General features: G+C 45.9%; 1 protein-coding gene and 1 pseudogene across 2 annotated transcripts in view; both read right to left on the bottom strand.

The window, feature by feature from the left end:
• LOC308167486 (adenosine receptor A1-like) overlaps positions 1-16658 on the bottom strand; it is an 85508-nt pseudogene extending 68850 nt beyond the window's left edge. Inside the window, exon 1 of the transcript in view lies at positions 16327-16658. The product of the transcript in view is annotated as an adenosine receptor A1-like (transcript). The remainder of the gene's footprint in view (positions 1-16326) is intronic.
• On the bottom strand, positions 9220-10164 carry LOC308167108 (ankyrin repeat and SOCS box protein 3-like; the record flags this gene model as incomplete). Its single annotated transcript, XM_080541480.1, has 1 exon — positions 9220-10164. The coding sequence occupies one exon, from the start codon at positions 10162-10164 to the stop codon at positions 9220-9222; it is 945 nt and encodes a 314-aa protein (XP_080397606.1).
• Positions 16659-21611: the final 4953 nt, after the last annotated feature.

Here is a 21611-nt window from a genome sequence, read left to right as displayed (position 1 = left end):
AGCTGGCTGTGTGAAGGTGTGAAAAACAACCAACTCTTTAAACAGCTTTTTCTCTGGATTGTGGATTGTATGACACATCATTCGAAAGCGTACAATCTGTAGTTTAGTAGTACATAGAAAAATAGTTTAGTAGAACATTTAGTTTAGTAGAAAAATGCCTACTGGTTGCTTTGACTACTTTTCACCAGCAGCTGTCACATTTTTTTCTTCATAAACACACACCTGGTATGTGGTCCTGTGGCCCTGGTTCAGTTGCTCAAACGGGCTCTTCAGGACAGCCTGGCGCTCTCCTCTCTTCTGGGCCGCTTGGAACTCTGGGAAGTGGCCAATTTTCTGTGCAGCCTCCTCAGCCCAGTGGGCCTCCAGCGCAGCGACCGCTTCATCCACCTGGTAGCGCAGCGCCTCAGGAGACGCCAGCAGGCGCAGCAGATCACGGTTGTCCATCTCCAGCAGCATGCTCGTGACCTCGGTGGCGATGCTGGGGTGCATGCTGAGGATGGATGGGAAGAGACGCTCACCTGGAGGGAGGGGGGAGTAAATATCAGTAACAGTAACTGTTGTAACTTTAAAGGTTACCTGATCGATTGACAGTTAAAAGAGATTGATTAATATGTTACATGATTGATTGACAGTTAAAAGAGTTATTATTTATCGTTAAGGTAGTTAAAAAAAAGAAGTACATTTCTGTTGTATTAGTTAAAGAATGGGTTTCAGAACTGCAGGTTCCAGAATGCCTTGCAACAAGACGTCTCACAGAAGTTGACAGTTTGTTGTTTTTGAGAAATGCGAATTGTACCGTCCAGAATATGAAAGTGAATATCTAACAGCTTGTTTTATTGAATTGAAAGTGATCACAAGTGCATGTCAGCAGATTTGTATATAAAGAACCTTTCGCTTGATAACACCAGTCCTAGCCATCATTTCAGGAGGTAGAAATTCTACAGTAACTGTAACAGCTAATGGGTATCCATAGAAACAAACAAATAGACTCACCTATCATCTGCTTCTGGTCCTCATGGGGAACTGTAGCCATCATGGCCAGTATGGAGGCAATCAGTGTCTCCTGGTCCTGGACATGGACATGGACAGCAGGCTGCTGCACGGGGACCTGTGGCTGGGGAGCCGTGTGCTGCTGGCATAGAAACAAACAAATAGACTCACCTGTCATCTGCTTCTGGTCCTCATGGGGAACTGTAGCCATCATGGCCAATATGGAGGCAGTCAGTGTCTCCTGGTCCTGGACATGGACAGCAGGCTGCTGCACGGGGACCTGTGGCTGGGGAGCCGTGTGCTGCTGGCGGTGGTGTACACCAGCTGTGGACTTGTTCTGGGGCACAGCGTGCAGCCGTGCCATAGCTGGATCACCATCTGCAACGGCAGGGTGCTTTCTCAAGGCCTGGGTAGCTGAGAGGGGAAGATAAGCATAACCAAAGGGATATTTATGGCAAATGTTTGGATAGTGCTCTTGTCTCTATGTCAGGGGTCCCCACACCTTCTGAAACATCCCATTCAAGCACCTTTCAAGGACTTTCAAGACTCGATTCCCTCAAATTCAAGGACTCAACACGGCATAGTTTGAGACAGAAGTAGTTGACGAGCTGAGTAAAACATTATTTTTTTAGAGAGAGAGAGAGAGGGGGGGGGGGGGGAAATTCAAGCACATTCAATGACCCATGTCTATTTTCCCAAAACTTTTAAGACCTTGATTTCTTTTTCTCAAATTCACAAACAACTTTCAAGGATTTCAAGGACCCGTGGGAACCCTGCTATGCGCAGGGTTGCTTCACTAAATAAACTGACCTATGTGCTGAGACGTCCACCTACGGGGCACCTGGGAGGGTGTGGCCTTCATAGCCTCGAAGGTCTGAGGCCCGGTAGCCCATGGAGACGTGGTGGTGTCGTCGGGCGTGTTCTGGAAGTGCTGAGGTTTCGCCTCAGGTTCGAAGGTAGCCAAGCGATGAGTGGGTCCCAGCTGAGCTGAGGAGTATTGGGCGGTTCCACAGTCCTGGGTCTGTGGAATGGCAGAAGCCATGAAGAGTCCAGGTGGGGGAGCAACCTGGTAGGGTAAGTTAGGTAGGAAGTCTGGGTTGGGAACGGCGCAGACGCTGGCCATCCTCTGTGCCATGTTCTGGTTGGTTCTGAGAGCCTGCCGCTCCTCCTTGCGCTGGGCCAGGGCCACGTACAGGGGCTTGTTGGCCACGATGCGGCCGTTCATCTCGGTCACGGCCTTGGTGGCCGCCTCGGGGGAGGAGAAGCACACGAAGCCGAATCCCTTGCTGCGTCCTTCCTCCGTCATCATCACCTTCGCGCTGGTGATGGTTCCGAAGCGGGAGAACTCTTTGTGCAGTTGGTCGTCGTCCAAGCGGTCGTGCAAGTTCTTCACGTACAGGTTGACACCCTGCTGGTAGAGAGAGAGCATGTTTAGTGAGATGTTTTTATACCTCAAATACATCAGCAATGTTTACCGAGACTATCAGCTTCTTTTTCTTATACACATAATAATGTTAGCTGTAGCTATCTCACCCAGTGACTAACACTGACAGATATTGACAGCTGTCAATCTAGAGGAGGAGTGGTTGTGTTACCGCCCATTAGCTGGCTGTGTGAAGGTGTGAAAAACAACCAACTCTTTAAACAGCTTTTTCTCTGGATTGTGATTGTATGACACATCTGAAAAATGACTTTGCCTACTGGTTGCTTTGACTACTTTTCACCAGCAGCTGTCACATTGTTTCCTTCATAAACACACACCTGGTATGTGGTCCTGTGGCCCTGGTTCAGTTGCTCAAACTGGCTCTTCAGGACAGCCTGGCGCTCTCCTCTCTTCTGGGCCCGGCCCACGTAGACCCGCCTCCCGTTTATCTCCTGGCCGTTCATCTCCTCGACGGCCCTCTTGGCGTTCTCGTGCCTCTCGAAGTTGACGAATCCAAAACCCACGGATCTACCAGCGCCATCAGTCATGACCCGGACGCTCAGGGCCGGTCCGAATCTCTCAAACCTCTCCTTCAGGCGTCGGTCGTCCATATCCTCCCCAAAGTTCTTGACGTACACGTTAGTGAACTCTCGCTCTTTGCGAGACTCCGCAGAGGCATAGAGTGAGAGCATCATAGTGTCTCTCTGCTGGGCTAAGTGTGCAGCTAAAGCAGCCTGGTTCTATTCTTCCAGGCCTAGTGAGGCCTAATTACTAAGTGTCAATGCCCATCATAGTGTCTCTCTGCTGGGCTAAGTGAGTAGATAAAGCAGCCTGGTTCTATTCTTCCAGGCCTAGTGAGGACTAATTACCAAGTGTCCATGCGGTGACTTTCGGATAGCGAGAGTTGGAGAAAAACTGTGAGAAGAACGAATAACTAATCTATCTATCAAGCTCTTCACAGAGGAATGACAGGTAAATGAACCTGAAATGTGTACTGCAGCTGGATTCTAGAACCCCAGCTGCATGTTCTACACTGTTATGACATCACATGGTGACATCCTTAATGACTGAAGAATTCTAACTTTGGTCATTGTTACATCACAGATAGGGGTGGGACGATTAGAAAATGTCATGTCACGATTATCGTGGGCAAAATAATCGCGATCCACGATATTATCGCGAGAATTTAAAAAAAAAAAAAAAAAAAAAAAACTTTTTTTTAGAATGCCAATAAAACACACTGTAATCACTTTAACTTAGATTTTGTTGTATTTTTATTGAATCATGTTAATAACATTAACATCATTTTAAAAACAGCTTGACAAAAATAAAAATCTTTAATAAAATCTTAAATAAGGTAATGATACATTATAAGGTATCACTGCATAAATAAAGGAAAAAAATACTGTCAAACAAAACTTGAACACTGACACTTTTCTGTCATCAAACTGAGTGCTAGCCTTGTGGCTTAGAGACTTGAAAGCTTCAAGATAGGTTAAAGTGCAAATGTGAGAAATCTCAATTATATTACTATTTATTTATAACATACGATTATGACATCCTCCCTCTCGCCAGTTTGGGGCAACATAGACTTCTCCCCTGGTGCCACGGATAGGGGTTTCAAGCGGTGGGACAGCAAAGGGATGGTTACTATCGGACATTTATATGATACGGAAATACTACTTTCATTTGACCAATTATGTAAGAAATATGACCTACCACGAAATGAGTTTTTCAGATACCTTCAGATACGAAGTTTTTTAAATAGCCAAAAAGACACTGGCCTCTGTCACCAACCCTCTCCGCTGGAGGAGATAGTCTCTGCTGGAAAGACGAGAGGCATTCTGGGGCTTGGGTATAGAGCACTTTCGAAATATGATAAAGGCAAACCTGCATTTACGCCCAAAGACTGGAATAATGACCTGAACATTAATACTGATGAAGCAACTTGGTCACTAATATGGCAATCGGCAAACGACATCTCAATCTGTAATAGGACGAAGGAAACGCAATTTAGACTACTACAACGTTTGCAGATTACTCCCCAACTTAGACATAAAATGGATCATAACAAATCGGAAATGTGTACAAAGTGTATTACCGAGGTTGGGAGCTTTGTTCATTGTGTTTGGACTTGTAGATATATAGATGATTACTGGAAAGGTATAGTGGATAAAATTCATCTAATTCTAGATGTTACATTGGATAAGGACCCCATGTGTCTATTGTTTGGGTTGCCAGACAAACAACTTAAAAGCATGCATTCCAAAAGACTTCTGTGTATCCTCACTTTTTGTGCAAGGAAAAATATATTGCTGAAATGGATAGACTGCAAACCGCCTACAATAGCTGGATGGCACAAGGTAATTTTTGATATGATTCCTATGGAATATCTGACATATAGGTCTAAGTGTAAGATAAAGACATTCTATAAGATTTGGTCTCCGTTCTTAGATTATATTGGTACCAGACTGGCTGCCATTGTAATGAAAGGTTTGGTGGATTACACTCAAGAAAGTACACAAGACTAATGTGTAACAGATCTACAATGTATGGGTCACAATATTATTTACTGTGCTGGTGTTGTGCTGCCGCTGTGTTTAGGACTGTAAGACATGGATGCTGTCTCCGATGGGGGTGATCCCCCCATATATTATGGCATTTGTTGTGTCATTTTCTTTTCTGTTTATTTCTGATATGTGACATGGCCTCCTCCCCCCCCTGTTTTTTTGTTTTTGTTTTGTTTTTAAACATTTTCTGTTTATGGACAATGTACTGCATAACAAAGTGCAAAACTAGTTTTCTACTATTAATGGGACAATAACCTCCCCCACGGATACTAGTTGTTGTTGTTATGTCCTGTTGTGTACATGTCTCTGTGAAACACTGTGAAATATTAACCCCCCCAAAAAAAACACGCATAGGTCACATACATTAATACATACAATAAAAACAGACAGACAAAGCAGTGTTTATAAAAGGTAGTGCCTATTTAAAAAGTCCAGTCATTTAAAAATAATAATTCACCCAAAAAACAAAAACAAAAAACAAAACGATTATGACGATTATTCAACTTATTACAATTCTCCAAGATAAAGTTATCGCGGGTGTTTTTATCGCGATTAACGATAAACACGATAATCGTCCCATCCCTAATCACAGACCATAGCCAGGGTCCATTTTGTATAGAGGTCAGCAAACCCATATTAATAATAAAAAAGTTTATTTGTATAGCACTTTTCCTGCAAACGTTGCAGCTCAAAGTGCTTAGGCTATATTAGGAATACTTGAGGAATCCTTTCCCCAGCGGAGATGTATTACACGTAAACAAGGATATTGTAACTGAATATGAGGGAGAGAGAGAGGGACAGAGGGACAGAGGGAGGTAGGGAGGTAGGGAGAGAGGGAGGGAAGGAGAGAGAGAGAGAGAGAGAGAGAGAGAGAGAGAGAGAGAGAGAGAGACTGAGATGGACGGACAGGGCGTTTGTGTTTGTGTGTGTGTGTGTCTGTGTCTGTGTCTGTGTGTGTCTGTGCGTGTCTCTGTGTCTCTGTGTGTCTGTGTGTCTGTGTCTCTGTGTGTGTGAGAGATAGAGAGAGAGAATCCGCTCCAGTTTGCCCCTCAGCCATGCTACAGATAACAATAAAAGACCAAAACAGTTTTGGGGTACTCAACGTGATTTATCTGCAAGGTTATGTGTTTTAATGTGTTCTCTGTTATGATGGGAGTAATTCAACAGGGGCGGCTCTTTTTTTCTTCCCCAAGTCATATCGTTGAGTCGAGTTCCTTAAACGGTGCGAACGATACGATACTTTTAAATCAACCGGATGGTTTCCCGAGGTGCTCTGCGAAACGTCGAGACGCGCTCGGGGCTTTCACCTGGCGGATGGATGTTTTTCAATTACATTTCTTCACATATCATCAGCTTAATGAGCTATACAGGGCTCCACAATTAAAAAAAAGCGTTATAGAAATATGACGCCCGGATGCCTCAGTGTTTCACAGTTTGAGAAGTTTGTTCTGGAAGAACTTTCAGAAACATTTTCCCCTCACGAGAGTGAATACCAACAGAAGAATATTGCAGGGGATTTTGGCAAAAAAAATTGGCCCGCTACCCACACGTTTGGCTGTGTTACTCATTCCACGAATGCATGATCCTTACAAGTTGTACCTCGTTGTAAGGGTGAATAATCAGGCTTTCCAACGATATAAAACACAATACCAGTTGGTATTATTAAAGGGGAGAAATAATCGACTGAAATAACGTTTCCAAACTTTTTTTGAGGGGTTTATATACAGTATATACACGGATGATGAGGGGGAAAAAACGAAAACTCAAATTTCAGCTGCGGCTTTCTCGTAATTGCCGGAGCGTTGTCATGGTTTCGTGTCCATTAGGCGGAGGTGGAGGAAGGGACACAAGCTGAAGAGGCTATTCAGACAGACAGACTGTAGCAGAACAACAACAAAAACACGTTCCCTTCTGTCTGTCTGCCCGGGAGAGGAGCGGGCCGAGGCTAAATCACACAAACGGGAAGGTGGCCTCCGTATTTGGGCTCCGGTTGGGCAACTTTGATGTCCTTATTACGTCCTTGAAAGTCTGCTGTGCTGTAGAGGGAGATAAAGCACAACTTTAATCTTCGACTCGAGTTAACAATATTCTGTCTCTCCCCCTCTAGATGCATATCACATGCCTTTTCCTCAAAATCCTCTTTCCTGTCACAGATGCGCCGCAGCCTTTGGAAATGCCCTGGTATATTTTTGATCAAGCTGGAGGGGTGAAAACTATCCGCTCTAAGGATGGTGTTGCGGTCTGTGGTCTTTCTGTAAATAGTGGTATGAAGTGACCCTTTGTCAGTTTTGATGATTTTTAAATCAAGGAAATTAATTTCTGTTTGACTGTAATCAATACTCAATCTGATGTTCTCATTTGTGGAGTTGACATACTTGGGGAACAGTAGCAATTCTTCTTCTGACCCAGAAAAAAACAATAAAATGTCATCAATGTATCTGCCATACCATTTAATCATATTATGAAAGGGGTTTGCAGTGCTGAGTATAAAGTTCTCTTCCCACAGTCCCAGATATAGGTTGGCGTAGTTGGGGGCGAAGCAAGCACCCATGGCAGTTCCTTTCTGTTGCCGGTAGAGTTTGTCCTGGAAGAAGAAAACATTATTGTTTAAAGTCCACTCTGTCAGTTGGATCAGGAAGTCAGTAGGGGGCATCATTTCATCTGGCCTACTCTGGAGATAGTGTTTCAGGGCCTCCAACCCTTCACGGTGGACGATATTACTGTACAAGGATTCAACATCCATACAGACCATGTAGCATGAGTCCAGCTCTGTGAGAGTGTTTAGCTTGTTGAGTGTGTGAGTGGTATCTTGGAGAAAAGAGGGTAGATTGGATACAAAAGGCTTGATGTAGTGATCAACATACTTTGATGCCGGCTCTGAGATGGTATCATTGTTGCTGATAATGGGCCTTCCTGGAGGGTTGGTGGCATCCTTGTGGACCTTGGGCAGCATGTAAAAAACAGCCAACCTAGGAAAGGCAGGTAGAAGGTAGTCACATTCCTGCTTAGATATCCACTCTTCCTCCATATCATGATCAACAATGACTCTCAACTCACATTTCATCTTCTCCAATGGGTTGGAAGATAGTGGGGAATAGTATTCTGCATCGTTGAGTTGTCTGTAGGCCTCCAGTTCATATTTTTCTCTCCCCCATACCACAACAGCACCTCCTTTATCAGCACTGCGAACAATCACATTTTCATTATCAGACAACAATTTAATGGCATTACTTTCTTCTCTGGTTAGATTGTTCATGTGTGATTTTTTCCTGTTGTCAAACAACTTGTCTACATCATGGGACACTTTTTTGGTGAAGGCATTAAGACATGCATTGTCATGGTTTCTTAGTTTTTATTTTTATTTTTTACTGCTAACATTTTATTTATTTTTTAAAACATTTTTTATTTAAATTTCTGTAAACTGGATTAAACTGAAACTGTAGGCGTGACAAACTGAATGACGTCAAATTGGCATGACATAAGCTGAATCTTATGTTTGCGTACATCCCCTATAATAGGGGCCCGATTACAGGCACCTCTGGGACATGAGGATGCCTCTAAGGGTGGGGGTGCAAACATGTTTGTGAGGGTGGTAGGATGTCTGTAAACTGGAGGTATGTCTGTAGTGGAGGGGGCAGAGGGAGCTGCTGGACTACAGCTGTCTGCATCAGAGTCTCAGAGCCCAACATCACCCTGATCTGGAGCCTGCAGAGGTGAGAGAGAGAGGGCAGAGACACTTGGTGTGAGCGTGGAGTCCAGGTGTTCTGTGTCCGTCGCTGGTCAAGTATGTCTAATAGCGGCCGCGGCAGAGTCGACCAATTCTGAAACTCCAGGAAGTAACTTAGCACCTCAGGATCCGCCTTCTTCAGCCTGATGGGCTGCAGGAAAAGGGAGGGCTCCAGTCCTGCCTGCAATAGAGCGGGAAGCCAGTAGAGAGCCGTCTGTAAGCCTGCGCTCAGCGCCACATACAACAGCTTACTCAACTCCTCTGGCGTGAACATGCTTCTGCTCTTCTCCTCTGGTCCGGATATGTTGATGCTCTTACTCAACTGCTCTGGTCTGGAGATACTCCTTTGCTGGATTATTTGCTGCAGCTGCTCGGGTTTGGTGCAAATGGCATATATCCATACCTCCTCATTTAAACTTGCCCCCGCAGCTAACAACAACCGGACAGATTCACAGTTATCTCTGCGTCCGAGGGCGCAGCATAGGGGTGACTCATAGCCAAAGACAGAGTTAGCGTTCTGGCCGTCTGGGCTGAAGCCCTCTCAGCAGCAGCTCCACAGCGTGGCTCTGTCCAGTCAACACAGCCATGTACAACGGACTCACTGAAGACTCTCCACGGTCACATGCACGATCCGTCACAGTAATAAGCTTGGCTAGGATACTGATGTGTCCGAACTGCGCTGCGGCGTGGATGGGGAGCCGTAGCCATTCGCGCTGGCAGGCTAGGTTTGGGTCAGCACCGTGGGTGAGGAGAACATCCACACAACCCTCATGCCCTCCTTGAGAGGCTACCATCAAGGGCGTAACCAAGTAGTCAAATGCCTGGGCATTAACATTCGCACCTGCATCAATGAGGATTTGCAGACATTCCTGCTGTCCGTACCGTGCAGCTACAAACAAGGGTGTGATCTTGTAGTCGTCATACACTTCAAGAATACACTTGCCCGCCAGGATACACACAATCTCCCTGTAACCCTTGTAGGCAGCTTGGTGACAGCAGGTCCATCTTGAATCGTGTGTTCCATTGACCTCTGCCCCCTTCCTGACCAGCAACTGTACAACCTCCTTATGCCCACCATCTACAGCTGTGTAGAGAGGACAGGACAGGTCAGTGGTTGGCTGGTTGAGGTTGGCACCTGCTCTGAGGAGGAGCCTGACCACTCCTAGGTGTCCATGTTGTGAGGCCAGGTACAGAGCAGACTCACCCTTGTGTGTTACAGAGGCAACATAGTCACAATGACCGCGGGAGGAACCTGCTGCAGCCCTGAGTAGCACACGTACACACGCCGTTGCACCGAGCGCCGCAGCTTCGTGGAGTGCGTTCCAGCCACGGATGTCTCTAATGTCCACGCTGAGGCCCCTCTGGATCAGAGAACGCACCAGGCCCCGGTCACCTGTGCGCACTGCCGCAGCAACGCTGGAAACGGTGTCTGTGTAACACTCAGTGAAGTCCATCCTATCACCCTCAACCAAGTCGTTGGTTGCCGTCGCATTGTTGGTCATAGGGTGAAATGTAGACTTTGGTCTGAACAAAGGACTGGGTGTAGAACTCTGCTCAGTGGATGTAGACCTGTCAGCAATGTTATAAGGGCTCTGCTTATACCACACCTTTAAGTGTAAGTTCCTATAGAATTTGAAAAGATCAACTTTTGTTTGAAACTGATTAGCACTGTAGGTGGGAGCGAATGACAAACCTTTTGACAAAGCTGAGATGCATTCTTTGGAGAGGGCCGTATCTGAGAGGTTCATGATCGTGTCAGAGTCCGGGAGCCAGAGCGCGTCCGTGGGCGTGACTGGGAGCGCAGATGGTAGGCTTGTTGGTGGTAGGGTGGTCTTTTTCCTTCTCCCCCTCCGCGTTTTCCTCTTCCTCTCCCCGCTATGTGTGGCCCGTCTAAAAAATATGTTGAGTTGTTTTCCTGGCGATTGGGGAGGTCCTCATCATCACTGCTGGGCAAGTTGAAAGACACTGACCTAGCACGGTTGTGTTTGGGGTGGGGCCCTGATGCTGTGTGGCTGTGTGTCCAGGTGTAGACAGACCTGCCTCCCTTGTAGTCCTCATTGTCCCTGTGAAACTTTTCCAATTTCTTGCGTTTCAAAAAAGAATGCAATTTGTCAATGTTCTCCTTCATTGTGTTGTCAAAGTGAAGTTTCTGATCTGCTGAGGCCACAAGTTCAATGTCAGCTTTGATTGTGTCAATCTCTGCACTAAGAGCCTCTTTCTGTTTTTTAGATTCTGTAATCAATAGTAGGATAGGATCAGATCAAGTGAACACTTGTTTAAAATTGCTTCCCATTTCTGTTTGAAATCTGGGTTGTCTTGGCCAAAGGATGGAAACTTTTTTATTCTCAACCCTCTGGGAATGAGTTTTCGGTTGTCAGGGGAAACCCACGCTTCGATCTTACGGGATTTCTTCCCATAAGTTTTCATAAAAAGCGGTCTCCCCATTCGGTTCATCTTCACCTCATATATGTCTCCTTACTACTCCCCTCTGCTTATCACCACACAGTCATAACAACCTTAGTGTTGCTAAGGTTACGATAGAATAAATAGTATAAATTATTATTATATAAATTATAACTCGCAAACTAACCACAGGACTGCAGGCTTTCAATGATGGAATTATTCAAATGAGTGAGAACTCTTCTGATTTTTTTCAATTCCTCTACAATTCCCATTAGCTGCATTGCATAGGTCTCGCTGTGTTTGCAGGACCTCGTCGTCGAAGACATTGGCAGGGCTTAAAGTGGGAAAAAATCCTGTGCCTGAAACTTTTTCTTGGCTTCTTGTCTCAATGTTTAAATGCATTAATACTATTTTATAGTCAATACAAAATATATGTCTCAATGTTAAAATGCATTAATACTGTTTTATACTCAATACAAAATAAAAATATAAAAATATAAACGCGCACACTCTGATCTTTTGCTCGCAAACACGGTCGGTCATTGGAGATGAAGTGGTAGGCTACCTGTAGCCGTCGCTCCCGGCAAGGTTGTTGTATGAGCAAGCGCTCGAACCGAAGCTTGGTGACCGGGATCTGAGGCATGTCGAGCAATAACCTTCTTCCCACTACTATACTATATACTATACTATACTATATATATATATATATATATATATATATACTATAGTATATACTATACAGCCGTAGACGAGTTTCTTTGAGCACGGCGTACAGAAACAAGCACCCGGCTCCCTCAGTTTGAGGCACCACGTCCCATAAGGCTTCCCGTCACTACTCTCCTCTATCCATGCCCAGCGCCATTTATTCCTTACTCCTTACTAATCTATCTACTACATAGCTACCAACGGTAAACTGCTGGTAAAAACACAAATAACGCCTAATATAAATTACAACTAGTAGTTTAAGCCAGTATTAGCAGTAATAGTGAGACGATATCTTTTATTTCAAATGTTTTTTATTGAGCCAAAACATTGTTTACATACATTATGTTGTATCGACCAGGGTTTCCGTTAGAAAAATTTGCCGTCGGACATCGTGTCCGGGAAGAATTCGATTTACCGGACAAACGTGATATATTCCGGTCATCATATTAAAATATAATATTTTTTTTTTTTTCCAAAATCATATTTTTTTTTCTTCAAATCTAATAGCTGTTTGTCGCGGTGATTACTGTTGTGTAGCGGCCTATATATGCCATTTAATGTCTATTTCTCATCCGATACGATTAGATGCGAGCTATATAATAATATAACATGATTTGACGCATGCGCGCTATGCCATGCGTCAAATCCAGCGCTGAACGGGTCCAGCGCTGAACGGGCGCCTCACTGGGAACTGAACAGACAGCATCGATCAATGAACGGACTCCACATTACGTTAACTGAAGTTTGTTAAATTGTTTGGGATTAATGTGAGTTTTCTATTTTCTCTTTCCAGTTTTACCCTTTTTTAAATTTTTATCAATAAAACAACGTCATTTCTATAACCAGGGGGGTGTTCCATCGACGTCGCTGGAGGAAAGTCTGGGCTTGTTTTGACAAGTCTCGCGAGATCTATCAAGATATGCCTGGATCTTTTTAAGAGTCTCGCGGGACTTGGCGAAGTAGGCCTAGGTTTTCCTTTGGCGACGTTGATAGAACACCCCCCAGGTCTCGCTGGTTGGGAAGGCATTTCGTTTAGCTGCCTGTCAAATCATACTTAGGGGATAGCCCTGTAAGCTCATACGGGTCTGTATGTCGTCCTGAAAACCGGCTGTTAGATCATATCGCTGAAGTTTGTCTCCATCTTAGTGTAAATGTTGTCCGTTTCGTTTGTTATCCTTGTTATTGTGCGATAAAGTTAAGGCTTTCCGCTTCGGGCCACCATTTTCAGCTGGGCACCGGACACACACACACTCGTGCACGCGCGGCACTGCCCGAGAGAGAAGGACCCGCCCCCCTTTGGTTAGCCTATAGTGTTGTGTGTGTGTGTGTTTGGTGCTCAGCTGAGAATGGTGGCCCAAAGCCAATTTGAATACAAAATGTGAACTTTAGCGAATTGTATTCAAATTGTGCTTAGAGGGAATTATTTTCACCGGACATTTTGTCCGACGAGTTTTCAATTTGTCGAACTTCGACAAATTTTACCGGACAAAGTCCGGGAATTACCGGTTAACGGAAACCCTGGTATCGACGCTCATTTTCATTTATACGAAAGAGATTGATGTTATCTTTTGATCAATTAAATTGCAACGTAAATGGACGACCGCAGCCATAGATATTCTAGCGAGATACCGGTACCATCTGTTCTCTCTCTCTCTTTCTCCAGGGGAGAGACTCCATCTCTCCTAGGGGACTGAGCCTGTCACCACCAGCCTCACCTCCTTTGGTGCCGCTCCAGGTGCCCTCAGCTTGCGGAGCACAGAGAGGTACTCGATCGACCGCGCCATCCACTCCCCGGAGTGCTGCTCCACCAGGGAGGCACGGAGGCGAGCCACACCGTTGCCCAGGGTGCGCTCCTTTATCATGCCAATCACAGCCTTGTCGCAGGACAACCTGGGGTGGAAACAGAGAGTGTACAGACAATACAAACAGAAATACAGTTAAGAAGAACAACAACAAAGCATTGTTGAGTAAATGTTGAATGACTCAAAGTGACATACCTGTACGTGAGAACAGCTGGGAATTGCGCTCGGTGAGCGATGTCCAGCTGCTCCAAGATGTCCTGCGACCAGCCCGCCATCTTCTTCTGGCAGGAGGGGCACTGCAGGCACTCCGTGGCCATGTAGTACCACCCACTCCTGTCCAAGACCCTCCGGACAGTCTTGTATATTCCAGCGGCCATCAGTTTCCGCCCATCGGATAAAGCATCTGGTACTATGTTCTGAAGGCCTTTCCGGTAATGCACGTTGAACTGGAACTGCTGGAGACGTAACGTCCATCGAGTTAGCCGAGAGGTGGTCTTTGGGCAATTGAATGCCCAAGTCAGTGCAGCATGGTCGGTAAACACCTCAAACTCGGTTCCCTCAAGGTAGTGTCGCCACTTCTCCACAGCCCACACACCACAACAAAACATTCCTTCTCTGAGGTGGAGTAGTTGCACTCAGCTCCTCGGATTCCACGTGATGCATAGGCTATCACTCTTTCTCCATCTTCCGTCGGTTGAGAGAGAACCGCCCCCAGTCCGACATCGCTCGCGTCTGTCTGAACATGGAATGGAAGGGCATGATTGGGCTGTACCAGGACAGGAGCATTCACTAGAGCCTTCTTCAACTGTTCACAGCTTTGTTGACACTCGTCTGTCCAGTCCCACTCCACATCCTTCCTTTTCAGTCTGTTCAACGGGGCAGCTAGGTCCGCAAAATGGGCTATGAACTTGTGATACCAGCCCAGCAAGCCGAGGAACCGTTGCAGTGATTTGATGTTGGTTGGAGTTGGATAGTTAGTCACCGCGTCGGTCTTGTCTGGATCCACCTTGACTCCTGCTCCTGAGACCACGTGCCTGAGGAATTTCAGCTGCCTGCTGAAGAAGTTTCTAAGAGTTTCTCCATTACCTTGTGCAGGTCCTTCTCATGTTGTTCAGGGGTTGAAGAGAACACGATGACATCATCGATGTAAACAAAGCACATCTTCCCTACCAACTCCCCCAGAACCTTCTCCATCAAGCGCTGGAACGTCGCGCCAGCGTTCTTCAATCCAAATGGCATGCAGTTGAATTGGTAGAGCCCCATTGGGGTGATGACCGCTGTCTTGGCTTTGCTTTCCCTTGCCATCGACACCTGCCAGTAACCTGACTTCAGATCCAAGGTGCTGAAGATGGCTGCGGAGTGCATGGACTCCAACACTTCGTGGATCAGGGGCATTGGGTAGGCGTCAGAATGGGTTTTTGCGTTTACTCTTCTGTAGTCGACACAGAATCTCTTCGAGCCATCTGGCTTGGCCACCAGTACCACTGGGGCACCCCACGCCGACTGTGAAGGCTCTATAATGCCATCCCTAAGCATCTTCTCAACTTCATTTTCAATGATCTGTCTCGTGTGAGGGGATACTCTGTAGGCCTTGCAGCGCACTGGCACCTCATCAGTGGTGATGATTCTGTGCTCCTCAACCCTGGTCTTCCCCAGATTCCCAGAACAGACTGTAGGCCATGCCTGTAGCACTGCGTGGACCTCTGGAGTATGGTCAGAGCAGGTCTGGGGGAAGAAGCCTGGTAGTATGAGCTCCCCTCTTCGAAAGGATGTTGATGAGGGAACAGCCATGTACAGACTGGCTGGGATGGCCTTGTTCCTTGCCTCCACCTCTCCGAGGGAGATGAAGGGGTAGTGTCTGTATCCGTTAGGAGTCTTCACCCCATAAACATTGGCTCCAAGGTCGATGATAGTAGACGTCTTTGTGAGAAAGTCAAGTCCCAGGATGCTAGCGAAGGATAGATCTTCATCAGCCAGAATGAATGTCTCCAGGGTCCACAGGTGGTCGTGCCAGTTGTACAGTAGCTGCACCTTGCCCATGGCACTGTGGGTCTTTCCATCAGCCAGAACAAAGTCCTCATATATCATGGGGCCTTTAGTTCTATTCATACCGGGGCAGTTTTTCCTATAGAGAGAGTGGCTGACAGGTAGGTCCATCAACAAATTGCAGTCGTACATACAGTATATCCCCCCCTACCAACACTAATTGAAAATACCCCAAAATCTCCATTTATGAACAATCACTTGATATGATCAAATTGACAGGAATTATTATTATTATTATTATTATTATTATTATTATTATTATTGATAGCTATTAATTATGTTAAAAAATGCTACAAAGTTAATAAATAACATTGGATTGATGGTATATTGATACCAGTCAAATACTGTACACATTTGGTGCTTAAACCTGGCAAAACTTAAACTGATCTCATTGGATGCCACAAGGACCTTGACCGGGGAAGTACTAGAGAGGGTCTCTGTACTTAACGCAGCCACCTATGCAGTCCTGATACTGCCTTGTGTTCATTGTTTTATACTGTATGTCTGGAACCTGAATGTATCTGTCTATATATGCTGCCCTCTTGGCAGGATAGGTCTCTCTTGGAAAATAGATTTTTACCTGATTTTACCAGATTTCTTTTTTCACCTGGTAAAGGTATAATAGAAAACAAAACAAAACCCCAAAAAACAACAGTTCACCTGAGAGGGATGAGGACACGGAGGAAGCGATCCACAGCGATAACCAGCAGAGACAGGATCGAGGCCACGGACAAGACGATGCGGACGCTGCTGATGAAGAGGCAAACCTTGAACGGGGTCTTAACCCGTCCCTCCACCACCACGGCCATGGGGATCGTCACAGAACCGACCAGAAAATCAGCTACGGCCAGAGACACCATGAAGCAGAAGGCCGGCTGCCGTCGACCGCTGATCGACCACACTGCCCAGATCACCAGCACGTTACCCAAACAACAGGCGATAGCGATCAGCACCTCCAGCGCAGTGTAGACTACCTCTCCAAAGGCCATCATGTCAGCCATCCACTGTACGTTGTTTAGTCGCTACACTGCTGCTATCTCTGCTGCTATCTGCTGCTATCCAGGGGGGACGAATCTGCCTACAGGGGTGAAATCGAGGGGCTGCAGAGCTGGTGCAGTTTTAACAATCTGGAGCTCAATGCTCTAAAAACAGTGGAGATGGTGGTGGACTTCCGTAGGAAAGCAGCCCTGCCCCCTCCCATCACGCTGGGAGGTACCCCGGTGGCCTCCGTGGAGTCATGCCGCTTTCTAGGCATGACCATCTCCCGGGACCTTAAGTGGGAGCGGAACACCGAGGCCCTCACGAAGAAGGCCCAGAAGAGGATGTTCTTCCTCCGGCAGCTGAGGAAATTCAGGCTGCCGAGGTCCATGATGGTCCAGTTTTACACGGCCATCATAGAGTCCATCCTCACCCACTCCATCATCACCTGGTTCCCTGCTGCAACGACCAAGGACAAGGCCAAGTTGCAGCGGGTGATACGTTCAGCAGAGAGGGTGATCGGCTGTCCCTTGCCCTCCCTCAACTCCCTGCATGACACCAGGGCTCTGAAGAGGGCAAGGAAGATCATGGCAGACCCCTTCCACCCCGGCCACGGCCTCCTCACCCTGCTTCCCTCTGGAAGAAGGTTGCGGCTGCCTAAGACATTAAAGGCCCGCCACAGGCTCAGTTTCTTCCCCTCAGCCGCCAGGCTGCTAAATGACTCTGGCTTCCCCCTCCCCCCCGCCGCCAAGTCTGCCCAGGACTGAACATGCACTGGACCTTGAATAACTCTGCACTGCACTTTATATACAGCACTATTCATGCACTGTCTGTCCTGTGTTGTCCTGTTTTTGCCTGTCTTTGCATTTGTATTTGTACTTGTTTTGTTCATGTATATGTGAAAAAAGCATAAATGCACCTTCTGTAAATGCCAAAGCAAATTCCTACATGTGTCAAGCATAATGGCAATAAATGTTATCTGAATCTGAATCTGAATCTGAATCTCTGCTGCTGTTTCCTGGACCTTTTTTTGAGGAAGTCTCACCCTCATTGTGGTTGATCAGAGTATGAAGAATGCCACATCCCTTGAAACCGGCTCTTTGGTGTGGTGTGCCAGTGGGTTGGAGGTCCCTACTTGCATGAAATGCCTGATCAGAGAGATGATCTGAAATGATGCATACATGCATGAATTATCATTGATAAAGTACATTTATCAACTGGCCTAATTCACTGAAAATGGGGATCTGTTGTATAGTCTCTTTTCACGTTTATTCAAAGTCACTTGCATGCATTACATTTTCATTTTAGACATTTAGCAGACAGCTTTATCCAAAGTGACTTACTTTTCTTTTTTACATTTACAGTAGAGAAACTGTACAGGGGGGTAGTGGGGATGAAGAGGTCTTTAGGAGGGACTGTACAGGAGAGGGTAGTATAGGGGGATGAAGAGGTCTTTAGGAGGGACAGTCTAGATGTAGCCTGAAGAGATGGGTATTCTTCATCAGCATAAACATTTAGTTTACAATTGTTCAAGAACAAACCAACATTATTTCTGTAAATGGTAAACAGCTGTGGACCTGCGTTTGTGTGTGTGTGACCTTGCAATCTGTGTAGGTGCAAGTGTGTGTGTGTGTGTGTGTGTGTGTGTGTGTGTGTGTGTGTGCGCGCGTGCGTGCGTGTGCCACCTGCAGCGGCCGCAGATCTCTGCTGTATTTGGCTTTTCTCAGCTGCTTCCTGTCTTCGCTGCTAATGGCACACACACACACACATGTACGCAAGCAGGCACACACACACACATACACACACACACACACACACACACACACACACACACATAACTAAGGTGCCTACCACTGCTGTTGAGCCCTTGAGCAGGGCACTTAACCCCTAATTGCTCCAGGGGCTAGAGCCAAAAAGTACCACTTTCCAATAATTGATTGACACGTTCATTGAACGGCAAATAAAATATCGAATTTCATAATGTCAGTTTTATCACTGAGTGCTAATCACCTTTATGTAACTTGCAGTTTGTGAGGCAACTATGTAGCATTATCGAGCGCAAAAACCCAGGTACTTTTAAGTTACATTGAATGGCAAAGAACTAGAGATATTATGATCTCACCCTTCGCCTGTCAACATAAAGTTACGGCTGACTTGGAGACAACATTGCCTTGATGAGTCTTCCTTGACGACAACATTTCCTTGACGAGGTAGTAAGTATGAGGAACTATCACTATCTAGTGAGCTGTTTCACAATAACACAATAACATTGTAGTTTATTCAACTATGCTCTCATTGTCAACACTTGAAAGGGGAGATTCAAACGATAGGGTTTTACCCAAGGAACTAAAAAGCCCCCCAAAAAGATGCTTTAGAAATCCACTAACATTACTCTACAATGGAACATCCCCAAAAGTGCTGTGCTGACTGGTAAACTGGCTGCATGGGTACTGGAATGAATTTAAATGTCTTTAAATCTTTGGAATCGAATCACAGAATAATACACTCACAGATCTGTAGGAAGTCAATGAGAGTTTTCATAACGTATTTAACCAAAGCTGACTGACAGCTGACATGTTCAGTGCGGTCCTGTTCATTGACAGTCCAGTCATAATTGAAGAATCTTCTCGTCGGTAAAGATGGAATGGATCCATCTATTGAGGATTTCGTGATCTTAAATGCGTTGACGTGTCATCTCTATAGATCAGGTGTGCAGCATACACGAATTGACGAAGGAATAGAGATCCAACACAGGTCGTAATGATTACTCTAAAGATTTTATTGGGCACCTTTAGTTCTTCAAATAGGTTCTTCCACAGAGTAGAGCATTAGACAACTCATTCTTGAACACAAACAGGTTTAAATACTTTTCATGGTATCACCGATGTTATGTTGTGAATTAGCTCACACTCCCTTGCCAAACAATGGCACCTACGGCCCCCAAGGTCGTAGTCGGACCGTCTCCGCTCCTTAACACTACAACAGACGTGTCTATTTTACCTACTAGTAGAGCCGTCTTGGGGGTCAAATAGACCCCCTTTTTAGAATGTAAATCTGCTATTTACACACAGAGATCACTAGAGGGCGCTTCTTTTTTTTAGCCTGCCTCCTACACAGAAAAACTGCAAAACAGCTTTATACTATCTTATCCTGAAGTGATTTTGAAAATGTAAGGATACTGGGTGGTAGAACGCACATATCTAGGAAAAGTCATGAAAGGAGGGTCCTGAAATTTGATTGATTATTTTTTTTACTCACAGGGGTCACCCCTATCTTCTAGTGTTATAAGATAACACTCCCGAACAGTTTAGGTCCAAAAAGGTACATCCTGACCTTAGCAGTGACCTAGCCTGATACTCTTGTTAACTAAGATAGTACATGCTGACCGGCCGGTGACCTAGCCGGCGCCTATTGACTAGGACATAAGAATATATGTTTTAGAAAACCCCATTAGATCTAACAGTATGACGGTCAAGCGCTCTATCCTGGGGTCAGAAGCGCTGTGCTCAGACCCCTTGAGCCGTTAGAGCCTTGGTCATATAAAGAGTCTTGGTGTTTGCATGTTTCTGGGAGTTCAGAGGTCACGAGACTCTCTCACTCACAGGGGTATTGGTCAGAGTGCAGAGGTTCACTCCCTGGTGGTCTCTTGATGGTCAGTTTCACCTGTAAAGAGAGACATACAGATGAGCACATACACACACCAACCTGTGTGTATTGTCTGTGTAATGTGTGTGTGTGTGCGTGTGTATGTTTGTGTGTGTGTGTGTGTTTGTGTGTTTGTCTGTGTGTCTGTGTGTGTGTGTGTATGTCTATGTGTGTCTATGTGTATTGTGTATGTGTTTGAGTGTGTGTGTGTGTGTGTGTATATGTGTACGTGCGTGCATGTGTGTGTGTGTGTGTATATGCGTGCGCACGCATGTGTGTGTGTGTGTGTGTGTGTGTATATATGCGTGCGTGTGCGCATGTGTGTGTGTGTGTGTGTATTGTGTCTGTCTGTGTGTGTATGTGGTGTATATGCGTGCGCACGCATGTGTGTGTGTGTGTGTGTGTGTGTACATACCTGGTTCCTGAGCATCTTGCTGAGGTAGCAGTGGAACTCCTCCAGGCTGCCAGTGTGCAGGTGGTTGATGGCCAGGACCTGGTCTCCCCTGTGGAACACACACTGCGTCTGGAGCTGCTCACTCCACCCAGACACCCTGCAGAGAACACACACACACACACACACACACACACGCACGCACGCACGCACGCACATACACACACACACACACACACACGCACGCACGCACCACATACACCACACACACACACCACACCATACACACACACACACACACACACATGCGCGCACGCACATACACACACACATGCGCGCACGCACATACACACACACCATACACACCACATACACACAGACACATGCACGCACGCACCACACACACACAAACACACACACACACACACACACACACACACACACACACAGGAATGAGAAGGAGTTAATTCCAGAGTAGTCCACTATGGTTCAAATGCATTCAACATGTGTGTGTGTGTGTGTGTGTGTGTGTGTGTGTGTGTGTGTGTGTGGTGTGCGTGTGTATTGTGTGTGTGTGTGTGGTGTGCGTGTGTATTGTGTGTGTGTGTGTGTGTGTGTGTGTGTGTGTGTACGTGCGTGCGTGCACGGTTTGGTTGTGAGACGGTTGTGGCTCTGAGTGATAGTTAAGCTAAAAATACTTTTTGATTGACAGTCATTGAGATACAGTACATACCGGAGTTCCCCTCCCACTTCAACGAGCGTCAGATGTGTTTTCAAATCATCCAGATTCACAGAGATATCCTTTTCCATGTGGCTCTGCTCCTCAGAACTATCAACACAACACAGAACTGGTTATGTTCACTATAGAGCTATCTAAAGACTGAGTATTTCGTAATGAACTCCTGAACTCTCCGGTTAACCTAATTTCTCA

This window comes from Nansenia antarctica (genome assembly GCF_963989245.1).
Source record: "Nansenia antarctica genome assembly, chromosome: 11".
In the NCBI taxonomy this organism is placed as follows: domain Eukaryota; kingdom Metazoa; phylum Chordata; class Actinopteri; order Argentiniformes; family Microstomatidae; genus Nansenia; species Nansenia antarctica.
This window is presented reverse-complemented; position numbering and strand designations above follow the sequence as displayed.